At 38.9% G+C, this 20,567-nt stretch overlaps 6 protein-coding genes across 6 annotated transcripts; 2 read left to right on the top strand and 4 right to left on the bottom strand.

Moving 5' to 3' along the window:
• Positions 1-126: 126 nt before the first annotated feature.
• Positions 127-1,275, bottom strand: PYL4 (PYR1-like 4). The gene has a single exon (XM_008244801.2). It carries the CDS (start codon positions 1,044-1,046, stop codon positions 387-389), a length of 660 nt encoding a protein of 219 aa, XP_008243023.1. The 5' UTR covers positions 1,047-1,275; the 3' UTR covers positions 127-386.
• A 3,802-nt stretch (positions 1,276-5,077) lies between these two features.
• Positions 5,078-6,978, top strand: LOC103341302 (uncharacterized protein At5g01610). Its single transcript, XM_008244812.3, has 3 exons — positions 5,078-5,371; positions 5,723-5,777; positions 6,454-6,978. The coding sequence occupies exons 1-3, from the start codon at positions 5,285-5,287 to the stop codon at positions 6,822-6,824; spliced, it is 513 nt and encodes a 170-aa protein (XP_008243034.1). The 5' UTR covers positions 5,078-5,284; the 3' UTR covers positions 6,825-6,978.
• Positions 6,979-7,339: 361 nt separating this feature from the next.
• Positions 7,340-8,971, bottom strand: LOC103341314 (uncharacterized). Its single transcript, XM_008244823.3, has 2 exons — positions 8,003-8,971; positions 7,340-7,794 (listed from the first exon to the last, which is right to left on the bottom strand). Exons 1-2 carry the CDS (start codon positions 8,771-8,773, stop codon positions 7,414-7,416), a joined length of 1,152 nt encoding a protein of 383 aa, XP_008243045.2. The 5' UTR covers positions 8,774-8,971; the 3' UTR covers positions 7,340-7,413.
• Positions 8,972-11,790: 2,819 nt separating this feature from the next.
• Positions 11,791-14,123, top strand: FER1 (ferretin 1). Its single transcript, XM_008244834.2, has 8 exons — positions 11,791-12,228; positions 12,321-12,404; positions 12,518-12,578; positions 12,704-12,791; positions 13,003-13,064; positions 13,198-13,263; positions 13,553-13,616; positions 13,749-14,123. The coding sequence occupies exons 1-8, from the start codon at positions 11,900-11,902 to the stop codon at positions 13,790-13,792; spliced, it is 798 nt and encodes a 265-aa protein (XP_008243056.1). The 5' UTR covers positions 11,791-11,899; the 3' UTR covers positions 13,793-14,123.
• Positions 14,124-16,028: 1,905 nt separating this feature from the next.
• Positions 16,029-17,374, bottom strand: LOC148921136 (uncharacterized). Its single transcript, XM_089050072.1, has 2 exons — positions 16,397-17,374; positions 16,029-16,274 (listed from the first exon to the last, which is right to left on the bottom strand). Exons 1-2 carry the CDS (start codon positions 17,001-17,003, stop codon positions 16,213-16,215), a joined length of 669 nt encoding a protein of 222 aa, XP_088906198.1. The 5' UTR covers positions 17,004-17,374; the 3' UTR covers positions 16,029-16,212.
• Positions 17,375-17,528: 154 nt separating this feature from the next.
• On the bottom strand, positions 17,529-20,526 carry LOC103341349 (histone-lysine N-methyltransferase ATXR3-like protein). Its single transcript, XM_089050046.1, has 5 exons — positions 19,682-20,526; positions 19,062-19,259; positions 18,662-18,944; positions 18,399-18,561; positions 17,529-17,989 (listed from the first exon to the last, which is right to left on the bottom strand). Exons 1-5 carry the CDS (start codon positions 20,394-20,396, stop codon positions 17,795-17,797), a joined length of 1,554 nt encoding a protein of 517 aa, XP_088906172.1. The 5' UTR covers positions 20,397-20,526; the 3' UTR covers positions 17,529-17,794.
• Positions 20,527-20,567: the final 41 nt, after the last annotated feature.

Genomic DNA, 20,567 nt, shown 5'->3' with positions numbered 1-20,567 from the left:
TTCACATCAATTTTAACACCATTTTAGTCGCAGCCATCATGCATTGCATGTCTTCTGCCAATATAACATTATTGACCCTTTTTTTCTTCTTTCTAATTAATATGGGATTTACACAAACCAAAACCATTGAAAATAGAAAATTCCCTTAATATATGTACATAATATAAAGCATTAATTAAACAACATCAACCATTGAACCGCGGCTGCGACTCTGACTGTGACTGTTTCATCGGATTTTAACATTAAGGAACACAAAACGACGGCGTATAACCATCCATAGGCAACCACTGACTTAGCTCACTATACAGACACAGACAGAGAGACATGAAGGGAAGAAGAAGCTAATTAAGGTATAATATAATTAATTAAATCATTACTTCATATAATTACTTGCGTCGGTCTAAATTCTCGGCGATCTGAGCCAGTGACTGGAGGTTGCAGCGAACAATCGTGTCCACGAACGTACACGTGTCCTCCTTGCTGTTCCCTTGCGGCACGTCCACCGCGTACGACTCCACCACCACCGTCCCGCCCGCGGGTGACGGGTGCAGCGTCGTCACCGACTTGTAGTTCGAGAGCCGGTGGTCCCCACCCACCATGCTGAAGCTTATGACGTGGCTCTCCTCGTCCAGGATCTCCAGCCTCTCCGTGCTGCTGTTCGCTGGCAGCCCCGATATCACCCGCACCTCGCGCAACGTGCCCACGTCGCCGTCGCCGACGATGACATGGCAGCTCTTGACGAAGTTCTTGTAGGCCTGCGGGTTGTCGAAGCGCCGGACCACCGACCACACGGTGGACACCGGGGCCGCGATCTCCTGCGTCACGGCCGAGCAGCACTGGTCGGGCCCAACCGCGTGAGTGTGGTACCGCGCCAGCGCTTCCGGGAGTGGGGCCCGCCTCTTGTTATTGTTATTATTGTTACCGAGTAGAAGCGCTCCTCCGCCCTTTTGGTTTTGGCACTGCAGCGACGCCGTATTGGACGAGGCGGACGTTGGGGCGTTGATCCGGTGGAGTAAGACTGAGGATCTGGGCGGGTTGGGAGGCATATGGGTAATTTAAGTGTTGTGGGGGGGATTTTGGTGTGTAGCTTTTTGGGTTTTTGGTATAAATAAATAGTGGTCGCTTTCAGCTGCTTCTTCTGGTAGAGGAGGCTCTGCTTTTCCGGTGGTTGATCTTAATTCTTCTACTTATGCACTCTCTCTCTCTCTCTCTCTCTCTCTCTCACGCACAAACAGAGAGATGAGTTGGTTGCATTTTTCAAAGCCAAGAAAGTTCATGTGGGGCTTATAAAATAGAACCAAGTTGGTCCTTTGAGCCAAAAAAGAAAAAGATTTTTTTAAAAAAAAAGGGGTTGGGGGGAGAAATAAGCACAAGTTGGTCGCGTTGAAGTTACATAATAACCCTGTCCTGTTCTTTTTTTTGTTTTTTATTAAATTTTGCTAGATTACCAGTAGACCCTCCTGAAAAATAAATAACGAGCATTTAATTAAGTTATCATTTCCTTTAAATACCATTCCCCAACTCATGACTTTGAATAATTTTCTCTACTAGAATAGTTTAAATCTATAAGGATGTTAGGTTAGGTCAAGAATTGAATTTGATTTTCATTTTTAAAAAACAAATGGTAATAATTGAAAACAATAAAAATATTGATAATGAAGTTTCACTTTTGAATCCCGAACCTCTACATCTAATAAAAGCTTTCATAATATTGTATGCATGTATTTCAAATGTTGTGAACATGAAGGTCCATTGGCCACCATCGGACCACCGGTTGGTGAACAGAGTTTGTCTCAATTTGAAGAAATTGGACCGTGCATAATTTGAATTCACAACTGCCTGTGGTCCTTTGGATAGGAACTCTACAACCTTAATCAATTCAAAGTTGCATAGGATAAAACCCTACTCTTGTTTAATGGCTTAATATATAAACCACATAACTCATATGGGGTTTTTGGTCATTGCCCCCAATATTTACCAATTGAAAATAGAAAGCAAGCTAGGTAAAACAGTGTTTAGATATCTCAAAACAAAAATAGACATGCCGTCGCAAATTTGCCAATTGCCAAATGAGGATCAAGTGGGGTGTAAAGTAAGCCATAGGGATAAGATATATCCATATTCATGTTTAGGCAGCGTTAACTCTTCCACACGCCTTGCCCCGCCGTTCGTATATCAGAATGAGACCCCCTTTTGTCCAAAGTGCGTAGAGCCAAAATTTGGACCCATTTGGAATATATACAGAGCTTAGAGATCCCTCAAATAAAGGACAATTTTGTAGAGCTCACTCAGATCAGTATTTCACTAATTCAGGATCCCTTAAAATTAGTTTATTTGAGGTATAACTTTGTAGGGCCCACTCCATATTGTATTTTACTAATCAAAACTGTCTATTTTTGTAAATATTATTTCAAAGATCATCTCTACAAAAAAAAAAAAATCACTTAAATCCTATATCATTTGATCACTTAATTGAATTATTAAAATTTTAGTACTTTTTTAAAGCACCGTGTTCATTGATTTTGTAGGATACAATTGGATATAGTTTATGATTTGTGATATATATTCAAAAAAATTCACCCACTTGGTTGCTTTATTCAAATGTTGCCCTGTTGATATCTTTCTTCTAGATTGATTCTATTCTTGTAACAAACTTCTTTGTATAGAACACCGACTTCATTCCACTTGACATTAACTAAACACAGCTAATATATTGTACATGAAAAAGAGAATTCCAACTTGTCATCTCTTCCAATATTAAGAAAAATAAAACCACTAAAGTTACGAACTATATTTTGATATATACATAAAAGCACTTCTTCTTTCCTAGGTAGGTATTGTTATAATCATCAAGCCTTTTTAAACTAAGAATTAAGACATAACATTGTCATTTTCGTGCCGATTCTTCGTGTCTAACTTGGCAACTGGATCATGTGAGTTCAAAAGATGAGCTTCTTTATGAATGATGAATCTGATGCTCAACTTGTCCAAGATTGTGATATGCCAAACGCTATTAAATAATTTTCAAAGGAAAGGAGAGATTGCGCAACTGCTGAAATATTAGTACTTAATGGGAAAAAATCTGTACTGGTAGGATTGCATAAGAATATTTTAAAGACCAAATAAATTGTGCGAACATTGAGCTCAAGTGTAGCTGGACTGGATACACACAGATATACCTTATACTTTCGAGCACTGGGATTGAAAACTAATGTCCCAACCTTAGTTATTACATTATTATAATTAAAATGGTTGTGTGCTTTTTGCTGGCTCCATGGATCGAAGCTGCATATAGAAAAGAATGGGAAGTAGCCAAATATCTAGGGCGAAAAGAGCAAGAGAGAGAAGAAGAAGTAAAACAATTACTTCATAGCGAAGAAAAAGGATTAATCGTAAGCGGTGCCCTGTGCATGACACAGGTTGATGACGAATGGGCATTGGCATGCACAGCAACACCGTGATCAAGTCTATATGCATGCATGCTTTTTCCCCGGGACCTGGGTTTGGATTAGAAACAGTGTTCTGGATACGACGAAACTCTAGGCTACAGCTATATAATTATATGAATTAAACACAGAGTTAGAATTTTGGTTACTTACCAGTTATTATTTAGTCATATTGTAATAGAGATTTACTTCCTATTGTAATTTAGATATATTTCCTATTTTATTTAGGATTAACATATCTTTGAACTTGTATAAATACCTCCATATTTGAGAAGAATAAAAATATGAGCGTATCTTAACATAACTAAATATTTGCCCTACTTTGTTTGACACACAGTGTTCTGGATACGACGAAACTCTAGGCTACAGCTATATAATTATACGAATTAAAAACAACTTGATGTTTTGATATCTTCCTCTACCTACCTATATATAGTTTCCTTTCGAGGTCTAAATACGGCAGCGGCCTTTGGAGGCCAAGAAGAGTCAATCAATCAGCTATACATACAACTAGTTCAATTGTTTTCTAAATTTTAATGACCAAATTAATTAAAAATTATTTAAATTGCAGGTTGCATCAATTTGTTATATTATATCCCTTTTTAATTAATAATTTAATCGTATTTTTTACTTTTGAATTTTAAAAATAATTCAAATAAATAAATAAATAATCGGGTTTAATTTAAACCACATTGCCCAAGGCATATTTTGATTAATTAAATATATTAATTACATTGACCCAACTAATTAAACATTGACCTAGTATGTATAAAGCGTATAGCCGTCGGCTATAACCAGAGTATAGCCGTGCGGCTAAACTGTATTGAAAAACAATTAAAAAACCACCCCGGTATAGCCGGGCGGATATACTATTTATAAACAAATAAAATAAAAAGAGAACCCGCCTACCGCTCAGGGGTCGACGTATGAAACCGGGAATAGCCGAGCGGCTTTAATTGTTTTTTAAAAACAGAGTGCAGCCGAGCCCGGCTATACTATTTATGGAAAAAGGGGACCATTTCATCGCTTGGGTGATCACCTGCGAAACCCAGTATAGCCGCACGGCTATAATAGGGCAACCAGAGCCGTCTGAAACCAAGTATAGCCGCGCGGCTATACCATTTTTAAAAAACCGTAAGAAAGCCGCCAGGCTATCCTATTTTGGGGAAAAGTAAAAAAATTTACGCGAGTATTGCAGCGGGCTATACGATTTATAAATAAATAAATAAAAATAGGGCCCACATAGTGCGTAATGTGAAACCAAGTATAGCCAATCGGCTATACTATTTTTTGAAAAGAAAACCATAATAAATCCGCACAGCTTTAGTATTTTTAAAAGATTAATATTTAAATATTTTATTAAAGAAAAAAAGTTAAAAATTACAATACGATACTTCTGCCAATATGCATAAGAAGAACAAACAGTGCATACAAGCCGTTGTAAACCTATAAGATTCACAATTATTTTATGTAACCAAGAAAAATTAGTTATAAGGAAATTGTATACGAAAACAACTTTTCGACCAATAAACAAAATGAAGAACAAACGGCAGTCGTTTCCCTTGACGGTAATGCGCGGTCAAATGAGGGAAAGCCCACAGGTTATTATGTGCGCCTTTGTATAGAATGAAACGACCTGGCGTGCAAAAAAGAACATTGAACGAGCGGATAGCAGTCCGAAATTGAATGGAAATTTCTGAGGTGGGAGAGAATTTCTGAGAAGAAGTCATCAGAACCAAGGCTGAGACGCAGAGGCCAGCCTTGTTCTCTCTCAAACAATCTGCTCGGTTCCTTCCACCCCATCAACACATCGCCGAGACAGAGGGAGAACATTTTACATGGATCAGATTTTGAACAAGGCGGGTTCCTACTGGTTCAGCCAGAAGGCCAACAAGGAGCTCACCTCCGTCGGCGATGATATCAACGTGCGTTTCTTTCTACGCTCATCTGGATCTCAATTTCATTAGTTTTGATTTTGAATTTTGATGTGATTTAGGATCCAATTAGGGTTCTCTTGTTCTTAACGATTTCGGTTCTGAAAGTCGATTTCTTTGTATGATCTGAGTTTTCTTTGCGTAACCCACTTTCGTAATCGTCATTAGATTTACTCCATCGTTAAATTTTTGTTTTATTAAATCTGAAGGATGATTGATTCCATATATATTAATTGTCAAGATTAATACTTTCCCCAATTTGGGTTTTGTTTTCGTTCCGTTACTTTTTTGTGTGGGTTTTATTACATATTTGTATACTAACATTGTTTGTGTAATGATTAGTCATTGCAAACTAGCATCGAAGGAGGAACCAAATGGTTGGTTAATAAACTCAAAGGTTAGTTTTTCCAGCTCACTCTGTTTAGTTACTTTGCCTGTTACACTAACCTAATGTATGCTATTATATGACTGACTTTGCAAGTCAGAAAGTTCTGACATTTGTAGAATTGATTCAGGGTTTTGATAGATAATAGTGGCAATTAAAAGTGAGCGTGTGACAGAGCTGTAAAATGCAATGTGGTTGTTGAAGGGTTTTTTCATATGCTTGAATTGGTTTCTTGGTTAATGCAGAGCAGGGTAAATATGAGTATATGACCCTTTTGATGTGGATTTGACTTGCTTGATTTTCGATGATGCCGTAAATGGAGTTTAAGAATGGGACTTACTGTTGGGGTTTCTTGAAATAACATAACTTTACAAGGCAGAAGAAAAACATTGAGTGATATAAGTTGTATTTGTGCTGCCAGGGACAGGGGAGTGGTGCTTTAAGGGTCTTGATTTTGGACTATATAAACTGCTATCTTCAGGATGTATTTACAGATTAGGTCATATCCCTGTTAATACTCTTTCATACTGTTTTATATTATTTTTCTCCTTTTTTGGTGCGAACTGGGTCATTGGGTTGGCGTAGTAGATTGAAAAGAGTTGATTTAAGTTTTCTAATCTGTGTGTAGGTCTGTTATTTTCTTAAATTTCCATAGCATTATAAATAAGAACAAGTGTTCTCTTCACAGGAAAAATGCAAAAACCATTGCCTGAGCTTCTAAAGGATTTTGACATGGCAGTAGGAATATTTCCTCGTGATGCTACCAACTATGAATTTAATGAGGAGACGGGAAAACTTACAGTCTACATACCGGCAGCCTGTGAAGTGGGGTACAGAGATTCATCTGTTTTGCGTTTCTTCACCATTGTAACTGGATATTTGAAGAAAGGAAGGCTAGAAGACATCCAGGGGATGAAGACAAAGGTGATTATATGGGTAAATGTGTCCTGTATCACATCTGAGGGATCAAAGCTCCATTTCACAGCTGGGTTGAAGAGAACCAGGAATAGAGAGGCTTATGAGGTTCTTAGAGACGGCATCACTGTAGAGAAGTTTTAAAAAAAAGGTCAAAATGCTCATCGGTTACTATTGTGTAATTTAGTTGGTTAAAGTTGTTGAACCGTTTTGCTTGTATGAAAACTGGTTTAATCAACTCATGTATGTTTTCCTGTGGATGTTGAACGGTTTGATCCAGTTAATATTTTCTCCTGTATGGTGCATTTTCTAATGTTTGATGCAGTGATCAGAGATCATGTTGGCCAATGGCCAATTCTGGTTCGAGTACTTTATCGTGTCCTTGCAGACAAATTTCTGGCGCCCTTCCATACCATTTAAGTAATATTATTCTAAAAAAGTTTTGCAGGTACATAACTAGAAGTTTTTAGTAATTTAAAAATGGTTTAAGAATTTAATTTAACAGAACTGAGACGGAAATAACTACACTTAGGAACGGAGAAAAACACATGGATGAAATTGGCTAAATTTGTGACACTGACTAGGATAGCCGCCCTCTTGTCTTGTTTGTCGCAAAACTTAGAGTGTTTGCACCTATAATATGTAGAATAGAATAGATGGAGTAGCAAGCACCTGAGCATATAATCCATGAAGAATAGTTCGTTTTTGCCAAGCAGTTAGAAGCTGGGAATGATCATTCCCCCTTCGATTGATAATTTATATCTACATCATTGTTTTTATATGAACAAGAGCTTGGACTGAGTTGATTTTGTGCATGTGTAACTCCAAATGCTGCTGCTCCAGGATGAGAATTGAGAACCCCAGTTGAGGTTTCTGCAGATATGCAACCTTGAATGTTACCTGATCGGGTTCTGCAACTCTCACTGCCATTGAGTTCTTGAAAGAAGGTTTTTGATGCTTCATAAGTAGACCAGCAAACTGCAGCTGCAGGAGCATGAAAGAGCATCCTGGGAACCCAACCTCTCATAAGCCCTCGATATCCATCCTTCATCACGAGGCTTCGAATAACATCCCCTATCGAGCTGCTAGAAAATCTATCACATCCACACACACCCTACGTGAAAAGAGAACAGTTTGGTTCATGACTTCATAATAAATTTAGCTTAAAGCAAATCCCCAAACTTTATCGCTCAGGGCATGCTTTCAATTACTTGCAAGTTACTAAACAACATCAAGACTTTGCATTCAAACCCCAATGAAATCCATTTACATTTGGATTAAAAACTTGCATGCTGAAGCAACAAATTAACAAAGCTTCTAACCTGGCACTGCAATTGGGTTTTCACAACATCAAGAGGGGTAGTGACAGCAGCAGCCAAAGCCCCAGCAGCTGCACCAGCAGTGGCATGAACCACCAACCTCTCGTCGCTGGCGCTCTCTGGCGACACCTCCATTAGCCCTCTCTTTGCAGCTTCATATGTAGCAAAATGCACAGCGGTAAATGGGGCGTTCATCACAACAGTGGTCTTATACGACTTGTAAAAAGCTCCTACTCCTTCTTCAACAAAAACCCTCTTCACACAATCTGCAACACCCTTATAAGGACTGCTCTGCAACTGCAACCTCTGCTTCACAACATCCATGGGCGTGATCACAGCATCGCTTGTAACAGTTGCAAAAACTCCAGAAACTGCATGCGCAGCTGAACTATTTGGATTTCCACGTGTGAAAAACTCCTTGGACATCTCATAAACTGAGAAATAAACAGCATGGGCAGGTCCTGCACCAAGTCCCATTGCTCCAATCCCACGGTAGAGACCTGCAAGGCCTTCAAGTTTCAAAATCGATCCGAGGGCTTGTCGAACACCGATTGGCTGAACAGAGCAAGACCCACCAAAAACCTGCATCCTGGTTTTGAGGGTGTCAACTGGGAACATAGCCATGTGCTCAACTAGGCCAGCTATGGAGCCTGCAATCATGAACTGCCTGAACTCAAGGCCGTCGTGGGTGGGTGATGGAGATACCGATATTTCGGGGTGGAAGTCGTGGGGTTGAGGAACGGTTCTGAATGCAGGGGAGGCATCAGTGGCCATGGTGAGGAACAGTGGTGGTGGTGGAGGAGAGTGGAAATTGGGGTAGGAGATTTTAAATTAGGGACTGAATAATTGGGGTGTGCAGATCGCTTTCTGGTTGAAAGAGAAGTATTGGGTTGCGTCCATGTAGAGAGAGCTTTGGTTTTGGCAGGATTTAAGATAAAATGAGAGAGAGAGAAAGAGACTGAATTACATTTACACATATCAAGATTAGAATGAATGAGAGAAAGAAAGAAAGTAATCAAAATCGAGTCTTTGAGAGATCAATGAGAATCAGAAAAGATCCTGTTTTTGTAACTGGGAGATATTAAAATGTGCCTAAATAGTGTAAAACTGGTTTTTCTGTTAACCATTTCAGTGGACTAGACTAGGCGTTTGAAAAGAGTGTTTGTAAATTGCATAAAGTGACACGCCAAAGTTCATTTCTTCCTATAAACTTGGAGTTGCAGTAACTGCAACCAAATTGAAGTTTTATGTTTTTTCTTTTATACACACAAATACTGGGGAGGGGAAATCGAACCTATGATCTCGGATGCAAAGATAAATACTCTTAACCACTTGAGGTACAAACCTTTTACAAGGTTTATGTTTTTTATCAATCATGACTGATGAAAGAATTTGAACCAACGTAAATAAGATGATGGAAAATACAAACCATTTAGGAAAGAAATAAGAATTATCTAAGGTATATTACTCCGTAAAATTTACACAAAATTGAGTGAATTGTGAGTTCTAGAGAAGAAGACAATTCCACAAGCTTACGGACAAAATGAAATGCCATGCTTGTGCCATCCACAAGCTTCAATCCTGGTTTGTGTCCACATGCACACCGTCTTACCACAATCAGCTTCCATCACTCTCAAAAAAATTAAGCATTTCAATTCAATCTCAAATCATGAGAAACAATCCCCTGATGAGGCTCCCATATTAACTACCACGGGAGTGCTAGGTGTCATCTCCACAGCCGTAAGTATTGGGATTCAATTATTATAATAAATCTTAGTTGATCAAAGACAGTAGCCCAAGGCAAATTATGGTGGAGGGAGAATGTATTATGTACAAAAATTGTGAGACATTTTGGGGCTCTGAAAAGGACAAAAACCCTTCCGCGTAGTTTATGACTTTATCAGCTGTGAAGGGAGAAAGAGAGAGAGTTTTGAAAATACTGATTCAACATCATGTAAATGTAATATAACATATATGATATATATATATATAATCTCCTATTATTGAGGAATTTTTTAAATAATTTTATTTGAGAGACATTTTTTAAGGTCTCTTATGATTATTTTTTTTCAACGATCCAAACCATCTAGTTTTTAAGTCTACATTCATAGATCATCCTTACAAAAAATTAGACAAATCAGAAACCGTTTCGATATCCAATTGTGTCCTACAAAATCAATGAACACGGTGCTTTAAGAAAGTACTAAAATTCCAATAACTTAATTGAGTGGTCAAATGATATCGGATTCAAGTGATTTTTTGTAGAAATGATCTTTGAATGATTATCTAAAAAATAGACGGTTTGGATTAGCGAAATATAATGTGGAGTGAGCTCATACAAAGATGTCCCTCAAATAAGTTTATTTGAGAGATCCCTAGTTCTCGGTATGTCCTTAATGTCGACACCATCCCTCAATCCCTCAATATATATAGTCACACATCCATCATACATATGCATGGTGTCGACATTAATGTCTAAAGTAAAGGTTCCTCATTCCATATCAGACAAAGCTGATACGTCTGATGTCAACTTCGAGCATGCATGTTATTCATTTTTGCAGTTTCCTTGTGTAACTCATTGGTATGCTTGTTTTCTGATGTTGTCCAGAGCCTTGTGGTCTCTTTGCCTGAGTTATGTAACAAACTTGAAAGCACTCATTTGGTGGACCGACTTGGATATGACAAGTCTAATTAGAGATGGCCTGTTTTTAGTCAGCGTTAATTTGTGTTCCGGACCGGAACGTGAGTTTACGATTGAAGTCCAAAATAAAAGGGTTAAAGTTTAGTAAAATGTTTGTTCAGACCAGCCAACTAAACGATGCCGAAGAGTATAATAAAATGTCTTCCATGACCAATTTTCCATTAGGACATGCACCTTTCCTCATAAATTAAGAACTTGAAGATTTTGCATCTCATTCAACTCCTCAACCGCTCATTTCATCCATTTGCGTTTTGAGTCCGATGAAAGCTTAAGAAAATTGAACCCTCTACTGGTTCTCAAAAGACCTCTAGTAACCTAACGTCACCAAATACTGTATACATACCCATTACATTTGACATGGTTCACTTCAACCTTGAGTAAAGTAGTGTAGCAGGCAATTGTGACCTGGACTGGACAAGCCCAGAAAAAAAAATAATTTAAAATCAGTCCAATCATAACCAACGTCGACGGATCTACAAGCTGGCTTTTGGCCCATTAACAAAACAAGCAAAAACTTGGACACCCAATTAATTTCCTTGCCCACCCAAATCCATGTATACTGTAAACGTCCTCTGGAAAAAAATTTAGACCTGATAACTCAACTACCCTTTTAATTTAAATTTTAAATTATTTTAATTTACATTTTTCTGTACAGAAGCTTCGAGCTTTTTCTACATCATACTTTTCAAAAGGAGCCGTCTACTATTTGGTCACGGACTAGAAGCTTTTCAAAGCTCACCATACCAAGTATGTTACTCGCCCATAAAAAGTCTCTCATTTTACGAACATGTCCTTTCCGTACAGTTTTGGCGACTGATGTCGCGAGTAAGTCTATATACGACACTCGAGGGAGTGAGAAAAATGTCGTAAAGAAGCCAAATTATTTAGTATGCTAAGATTGCAACGTGGAGCGGATTTTATGGTAGATTCCACGATATTTGCGGTAATGGATAGACCACCACGAGGTGGCCACACGCCTAAACACGTGTTATGATCTCAACAATCTACGTATTTTCCAATCCAACGGTCCAAAATAAAGCCCATGCCAGCTGGCTTTCCACCATATCGCTATATATCTCCTCAAGCCCCCTCAAACCCTCAACAACTCCTCCTCTCCAATTTTCAGTCCAGATTCTTGCTCAAAAATCTCTGCTTTTCGAAACCCATTTCAGCTTATCTGATTTTAGATCAAAAAACCAATGTCTTCGGGGCTCATTTCAACATTTTCCATCCCAAACAAGCAAGGGGATGGTGCTATGAGCAGCCTCTTGCTGTGCTCAAAGGCTGGATCTTCCTCCTCTGCTCTGAGCCGTGCTTTTTCTCTAAGTTTCCGTGAGCAGAGGAAGCTCAACAAGTTTGCGGTTTCAGCGTCGAACGAGACGAAGACAGCGACGGTGACTGGGGTGGTGTTTGAGCCGTTTGAAGAGGTCAAGAGCGATGCTTTTGTTGTTCCTGTGTCCCCTCTGCTGTCTCTTGCTCGCCAGCGTTACGCAGATGACTCTGAAGCTGCAATCAACGAGCAGATCAAGTGTGTATCTTTCTTCTTGTTGGAATTTTAATTTTAAATGTTGTTGCTTTTTGTTCTGATGATAATTATATGCTTTTGTTTTTGTGTGACAGTGTGGAATACAATGTGTCTTATGTGTACCATGCCCTCTTTGCATACTTTGACAGAGACAATATTGCTCTCAAGGGCCTTGCCAAGTAAACACAAATCCCAAAATACCCCTATGCATAAGGGTTTTTTTAAAATATAAATATTATTTTTTATTAATGAATTTAATTAATCCATGGTTAATTGGTTATGTTGCAATCAGGTTTTTCAAGGAATCAAGTGAGGAAGAAAGAGATCATGCTGAAAAGTTCATGACATATCAGGTATAAGTTAATCCCAATACTCTGCAGTCTTGTTTAATTTCCTCATGAAGAAGATACAAGTTTTATTTATGTTTGTTTTGGTCTTGTTTTGGAGATCTGATGGTATTATTATCAATTATGCTCAGAACAAACGAGGTGGAAGAGTAAAACTACACTCTATAATAGAGCCCCCTTCAGAGTTTGATCATGCAGAGAAGGGAGAAGCATTGTATGGTAAGATTGTAAACTTTTATATCTTCTACATGCTTATTTGTTTTTATTTGCTTTGCCAACATCTCTAAATTCTTGATAATTTCTTGTGATTGACCAAGATTTGTTTTTACTATTACCGCGCTGTGTTCAGGGCTTTTTTTTTTCTTCTTCTTCTTGGATTGAAATTAGTCCCTAACTAAATAACTTGTTTTTCATTGACTCCTTGATGCAGCTATGGAGTTAGCATTGTCTTTGGAGAAGCTGACAAATGAAAAGCTCTTAAACTTGCATAAGGTGATACATCTCTATCATATGAGATTTGTTTGAGGACATAGCTCATGGTGCCTGGGTTCTATTTAACTCTTTCTATTTGTTCAAAATTCTTCTTATTAAGATATATTCTTGTTCTGTTGCTGATCAAAAACAGGTGGCGGAGCATAACAATGATGCCCAATTGACAGATTTTATTGAGACCGAGTTTCTGGCTGAGCAGGTGAAACACATTTTCTGCTCTATACTAGACATAACAGCCACTGGGTTCTTAGTTTGAGTGAGATTCATTTTGAAGAAAGCAATTAAAAAAGCAGAAGAAAACGGTTTCTGCAAGGAATAGTTTTCCCATAAATACCCAACCCAACTTGGATAAGAAAAATTACAACTTTTTAAGCTGGGGTGATAAGTTTTGTTTGTTAATGACTTAGATTTTAGGTTTAGGCTGGTGGTTAACAATTATTTAATCTTATAACACTGACTAATCACTTACTATCGTATCTATTGTACAGGTTGAAGCCATAAAGAAGACAGCTGATTATGTCACTCAATTGAGGAGGGTTGGAAAAGGCCATGGTATGAAGTAGATTTCATAGTTCAACTCTTCACCATCATATTTTCCTTTCAATTAGCCACAACCATTAACTCAATTGTTTCCTCACCACTCTTACTTGATGTACTCTAAATGAGCTGTTTGGTGGCTTGCAGGAGTGTGGCACTTTGATCAAACGCTCCTTCATGAGGGAGCTTAAATTGTCTTGGAGTGATCTCTCTCCAGAATTATGTATAATTATTTAGGAAGCTGATAAGAGTGCGAACTCAGATAGCCGCCTTCGACATGTCAGAACAAACTTACTGCAGCGCAAAATCGCTGATTGAAGGGATCGATTGCTTCAAACTTGTCTAGTGAAAGGTTCATTGCAGGTGTGATATTTGATAGTAGAAGCGACTTGGATTAGGCAAACTTCTTGACCTCCTATCATGTCAAAGGCTTTGTAGTTCAGAATTTAGCAATCCTATGGTTATGTATACAAATTATGTTCTATTATGATTAAGTGGATGTTGCCAAATGCTTATTTGAAATACTCTCATTCTGATGTTCTTAAACTACAGAGTATTGTGCTCCACCAACGCTAAAAATGAAAAATCCAGAGCAACTTATCATCTATACTCACTCAGATACTGGTATTTACAAGTCACCTCCTGCATAATCAAAGCTGTGATAGATCTTAAACCAAAGCTAACTGCTTAAGAAAGAACGACAAAATTCAACTAGGCTGAAGACAGAATCTCCAATGAGAGGAAGACCTCTTCCTACTATTACTGCTGTTTGTTTTCTGTGGACAAGAGTGAATTATCTCCCACATCACTCTTATATCTTCATATTCACCACAAGACTCCATGTCTTTGTACAGATTCACCAATCCATGCCCATTTCCTGCAATTTCTGCCACATCTCAGAAAAGGGTTGACAGAGAAGAGAGAGACAGTGTGTGTTTTGTGCAATTGGATTGTGTGAAACTTGAACTTACCTTTGGCTTTGTTTCTTGACCGTGAAGTAAGCTTGAGAAGAAAGCACTTAGTTGGGAGGAGGAAGGATCGCTTGAAGCACATCCAGGTTCTCCAACCCATCATCTTTACATGGCTCCAATTCCTTCCCCTCATGCTCTCCATTTTATATGTTGGAATTTTCAGTTTAGTCCCAACTTCCCCCGACTAAAAGACTAATAATATCATGGCAAAACAACAAAACGCATATAGACATAGCACTAAAAAACACTCATCAAGACAGAGAACTTTGTTGCACTCTGATTGGAACATTACACATTTTAAACCTAGGGCCTATAGTTTCATCCCAAATGAACTTTGCTTCCAATGTCAATCTGATCAACCATATAGGATCTAGGCCTAAAATTGGCAATACGTATTGGTTCCATTTTGTATAACAGATGGGATTTTACCCAAATTGAGAAAGTAGGCGTAATAGTCTAAGCTACGTTTAAACATTTTGTGGATGGGATTCTAAAGAAACTTAATTTGGGCAAATCCCATTTGTTCAAAGAATAGTGAACTGTTACAGTAACTAAATTTGATAATTTAATGATGGAAATGACAAATCTTTATTGGGAAGAAAGGGACAATGAGTAGGAGAGTTGCTTTTGGATTTTTGCTTCCCCCACGTATCCTTGGTTCCCAAGATTCTCATTTTTCTCGTATTGGAGGAAGGTAGTGTATGGGTCCCTAGTCAAACGGTTAGTTGGATTTTCTATCAATCCCGTCTAGTTTGTGCCTCTACACTTGTTTTTTTATTTTTAATTGGTCCAACGGTGATGTTATCTGTAAGATTAATAAGTAGGTAGTTTTGTGTAAATAAATGCCATGTAACATAAAGTATTTTTATTATATAATTACAAATGATAGTCTAAATTATAAGGGGATGAAGATTTCTCACACTCGTGCACACACTATACCAAGGTGTCATAAGGATTCGAATATAAGACCGGTAATCTACAAGATCTTTTTTCATTGGTCTAAACTCCGTTGACGCCATAAAGTTAAAAAAGAAGATATTTAGAAGAGAGTAAAATGTGTAACCAAAGGGTCCAAAAGGCCATATAGCTTTCTTTGGGCACTTAATCCTTTTGGCACTGCTAGTAGTGGAGGGACTGAAGCATGTGCCATGCAACAGCTTCTGGTTTTTGTGGTCTTCAACTACACTCCATGACATCTCACCCACTGCCACTCAATCAATAATTCATCATCCAATCTCAAACCAAACTCGGCAACCAAAACAAAAACATAAACATAAACAAAAACTTTTTTGTTGTGGGTTAATAATCCAAAAAATGCAGAGTTTGGATTGGGCCCATTTGAATCGAGTTTAAGTTGAATCTCCACTTTTGGGCTTACTTCATGATGATGCTTTTGGGGCTACTTGGGCTTTGCCCACCATATGTGCCAAAGTGAAAATGAAGACGCCGACAGAGATTTTTCCACAAGTCAATACTTCTACCAATAGAGCTTTTGATACCAAATCACAACAACATTACAAATTGAAAACAAAAAACAATAATTTACGTGAAAATATCCAAGGAAGAACAAGGAAAAAAAAAATAAAAAAAATGAAGAAGCCAGCCACTTGCAGAGCTGGCAGGCACATTATATCGTCTGCTTAGTCTCGAACTATTGAGGTAATGAGAATGGAGGCTTCGTCAGTCGAGGGAGCTGCATCATCTGGTAATTAGACCAGAGTTCATGTGACAATATTGTCAATTTACATTCAAAACCTCATAAAAATTAGCCATAATATTCCCAAAAATGAGATAAAAATGCCTAAATAAAATGCTTGAGCTGACCTGGAAGAGACGTAGGCAAGTGAGAGACAAAGTTATCAAAGATGCCTCCTCCCCCTCCACCACCCTCCACCTCTCCTTTCTCCTCCTCTACCATTTTCATTCTCTTATTTCCAACATCCTTAATCACTTTCTCTGCTTCTTTGTCCACCTCATCATTCTCTCCACCTCCTCCTCCACCGCCATCACCCTGATTAAAAAAGTTGGAGATGAGATTTGAGATTACCCCTCCACTATTATTTTCACTAACAGAGCCCACATCTTGCTCTGGCTTTGACTTATCAGAAAAGCCCCTATTTCCTATATCATCTTCAACCTCAAACTCAACTTTTCTTTTGGCCACTTCCCCTGCTTTTGGAGTGCTCCTTGGTGACACTATGGAGATTAGATGGGTTATAAGCCCACCTCCTTTCTCTTCATCTTTACCTTCATCTCCTCCATTCATGCTTGCCTTCTCTTTTTCAACTTCTCTGTCTTCACCTCCACTTGCCCTGCCTTCACCTCCATTAGCTTCCTGATGGCCTTCTTCGGCTTTGGCTCCACCACCTCCTCTTGGGCTCAGATTCAATGGAAGCAACAAGCTTTCAGATTCTGGTATAACATCCTCCATCTCTCTTTCTCTATCTCTCTTTCTTTCTGATCTTTAGGGTTTACAAATATCTCTCTCTCTCTCTCTCTCTCTCTCTCTCTCTCTCTCTCTCTGTTCCTTTGCACAGATGCTACATGGTATGGGGCAAGCAGGCGCAGCTTATGTAAAGGGGACAAGCGTCCTCGTCCAAAGCAAGAGTCTTTTAACGACAAGCTATGGTTTTGTTACACGTTCATCGTAAATGATGTCTCACTGAAAAAAAAGCCAATCCAGAGAAACCACGTGTCACAATTTGCATAACATGGCGTATCCCCAAATAAGGTCGGTTGGGCAACACTTCTTGTCGGATTTGATTTGAGCACCAAAGTTGAAGGCCATAGACTCTGCAAAGCGTTAACCCCCATGAAAATTGCTGAAAGAACAGAAAAACACCATTGCTGCAGTCTGCACCAAGTTGAGGTCCTTCTGCATAATTGAATATTTGGGTTAACTGTTCTCTCAACCCAAATATTCAATTATGAATCAAATTTCAATTGCACATAGATAAATAGATAATTCGCTGAACTTGACATTGAGTTAAGAGAAGGATCACATGTTAAAAATGGTTTGATACAAAGAAAGAAAAAAATTGTTACGGGGTTTATTACAAAAATTGAAACTAGATGGCTGTAGGTACAATCTCAGAGTGAAAGAGGATCTTGGCAGCACAAAACGAAGACAGTCTCTTTTCATATCTAACCTTACCATCCTCCCATGCATTCACAAGTATATTCTCAAAGCTATCACCATGAAGTGAAGGTGGGATTTTGAAGTTAAGGATTACTTTGAACTCCTAAGGATCTTTCCAACGCGGCTTTCTTCTCTGCCTCTCTTCTTGCCTTACGTCTGGCATACCTTGCATTAGCATCAGCTTGAACTTTCTCCATTATTTTATCGAAACCAGGAATTGTTCTCTCCATTTTCTGGTAGACTCGGGTGCTTAGGTTGGCAAAAATCCTATAGAGTCTCTGCGAGCACACACACAGAGAGAAAGGTTTAATAGAAGTACATGCACATCCCTAAAGAAGGGAATTTTATGCAAAAATGTCCAAAGAGGTTGAGGAACTAAAATGCAAACAAATCTCCATAGCATATTTTCACAAAACATTATATCCGTTTCACTTCCTTGGGTGATTGACTGATGGAAGTTTATTAGAGAAATACTTCAGTTACAAAAACCAGGATTCAAAATTCTAAAAAATAAAGAAAACTTACATAACACAACCAATTTAGTTAGCAACAGGCAATAAGGTCTTTCTTTCAAATTGATAGTGGGCGATCTTTAGTTTCATAATTGTTAGTTGAAGTTGAACATAATCATTAAACTCAAGGAAACAAACGATTTATCCACAACTGATTTAAGACGGAATTCTGTACCTTGACATCCATATTCCAATGTTGAATGTATGGAGGACCTGTCGTGTAGGTGCCAAGAGGTTCGCGGTACCACTCTCCCTCATATGTTATCTGATCCATTGCTTGTTCCACACTTAGAACCTCCCATGGCCTTAACCCAGGGATAGCTTTAGACAATTCAATTCTGCTCACAACCAGACGATACATTAGATAGAGACGAGAAAATTTACTCATGATTTTACATTGCAAGACATCAGTCACCAAATGCTACTGCTACTGCATACCTAAGATCTTTTGGAATGTACTTGTTCGGCATGTGATCCTCTTCCAAAATTGTAGTCAGTTCAGAGCCACTAGCCCAAAGAAATAGAGCATGACTCGGAATTCTAACGCCTGGCCAAACACCATCATTAGCTTCAAGTACTGCTAAGTCTCGTCTCTTGCTTTCTATAGCCTCCTCTTGTAGCTGCTTATAGGTTTTTTTTTCTTGTCCCTTGAGTGGAACCCAAGGAGGAATTCCTTTTTGTAGTTTGTGAATAAAGGCAGTTGCAGCAGCCCCAAGTCTAACTGGAGATCACCAAGCCAAGAATCAATTTGTTGAAAACACAGAATTACACTCTATCAGTCATAAGTTTTTTTAAATAATACAAAATGGATGTTGGGAGAAAAAGGAAACAAGCAGACCTTCCCAAGTGGCAATAGCAGGTTCCAACCCATAAACCATGTGAATAGGAACCCATTCATCCATGTCCTCACCCCAAATGAATGTATCTTTGTCAATAATCCCAGCACCCCAAGCCGTTTTAAGAGTAATAAGCTCCAATGGACCTCTTGTTCGGCCCAACCGGTCCTTATAGTACCATCCACCACTCCTCATGATAACTATAAAAACCATATAACATCAATATTATGAACAACACATGCAGAATAACAATCAAACAAACATCACACAATGCATCCTGTCCAATACACATGCAGAATGTCGTTAAGGAGTTTGAGTAGAAGAATCACTGGTTAACAAAACAATAGAAGTTTGATGTATTACTTCAACACACGTCAAACCACAAAGAATTTCAGTAGTAAGTGAATGAAAACAGCTGCACTTAATTAAAAGCAAATGAGTTGTGATTAAAATACAATTAGCCAATTCCAAAAGCTAACAATTAAACAATCAGAAGGTTTAAGCAAGACCAGAAAGTCATTTTCATAAACTCACTAGACTATACAGTTAAACCAAACTAAAAACACACATTCTTCAAAGGTTCATGCTTTTTAACCACAAAGCTTTAATCACATAAACTTACAGTCATAGTAGCGCTTCTCAAGCTTCTTATACCCAACTGCCTGAGCAACATCGATAGGCCGGCCGGGCGGGTAAGGCCTCTGGCGGAACCCCCAAAGCCCAAAAAAGAACTGCCTTGCAAAATCCCAGAACTTGTCATCAGACTCTTCCCTCGTCTTTATGGCCTTCCTGGGCATGGGTCTTCCGTCCGGCCCAATAACATTCGGCACAGCCTGCCACAGTTTCTTATCTTCATCCCTGTACGGCCTGTCATTCTCTTTGAGCTCCATCTCGTTGATCTTCTCGGCAATCTGCTCAGCTCGAGCCAAGAACTGCACAACTGGGCTCTCCCTGAACTTCTTCCAGAACTTCTCGTTCTCTCTGAGCTCCTCCTCAGTTGGGTTCTCTTTCTTTTCGAATATTGGGTCTTCGAAAAGTATCTTATCGACCTCTGGGGCGTGCCTGTAATCTGGTGCGTTCTCGCATTCCCAGAAGTACTGCTCCAGCATCTCGGTGTAGGGTCCCGGTTTCTCGGGTTCGGAGGGGGTTTTCGGGTCGGGTTTTGGAGGGCCCTTGAAGAGGTTTGAGAGGCTGAGTGCAGAGAAATTGGGAGAGGTTGTTGTTTGGGTGGCTCTGTGAAAAAACGAGTCTGTGAGTGAGAGGAGGTTGATTGGCGGGAGTGGGTTTGGCGGTTTCTTGAACCAGCTTTCGAAGGGGTTGAAGTTGATGGAGGCCATTGGAGGAAGTGTGAATTTGGGAAACCTCTAAATTTGAGATTTTTGGGTTTTATTGTTGACACAGAGGTTGAAAATGGAGGAGATGAGAGGGACGGAGAAAGAGAGGGGTTTTCAGCCTCGACTGCTGAAAGTGGATGTAATTCAAGTTTGGGCTTGGCCTGAGAAGTTTGA

Source organism: Prunus mume, linkage group LG1 (assembly GCF_029339155.1).
Source record: "Prunus mume cultivar Tortuosa linkage group LG1, ASM2933915v1, whole genome shotgun sequence".
Classification (NCBI taxonomy): domain Eukaryota; kingdom Viridiplantae; phylum Streptophyta; class Magnoliopsida; order Rosales; family Rosaceae; genus Prunus; species Prunus mume.
The sequence above is the reverse complement of the archived record's forward strand: the minus strand, read 5'-3'. Positions and strand labels throughout refer to the sequence as shown.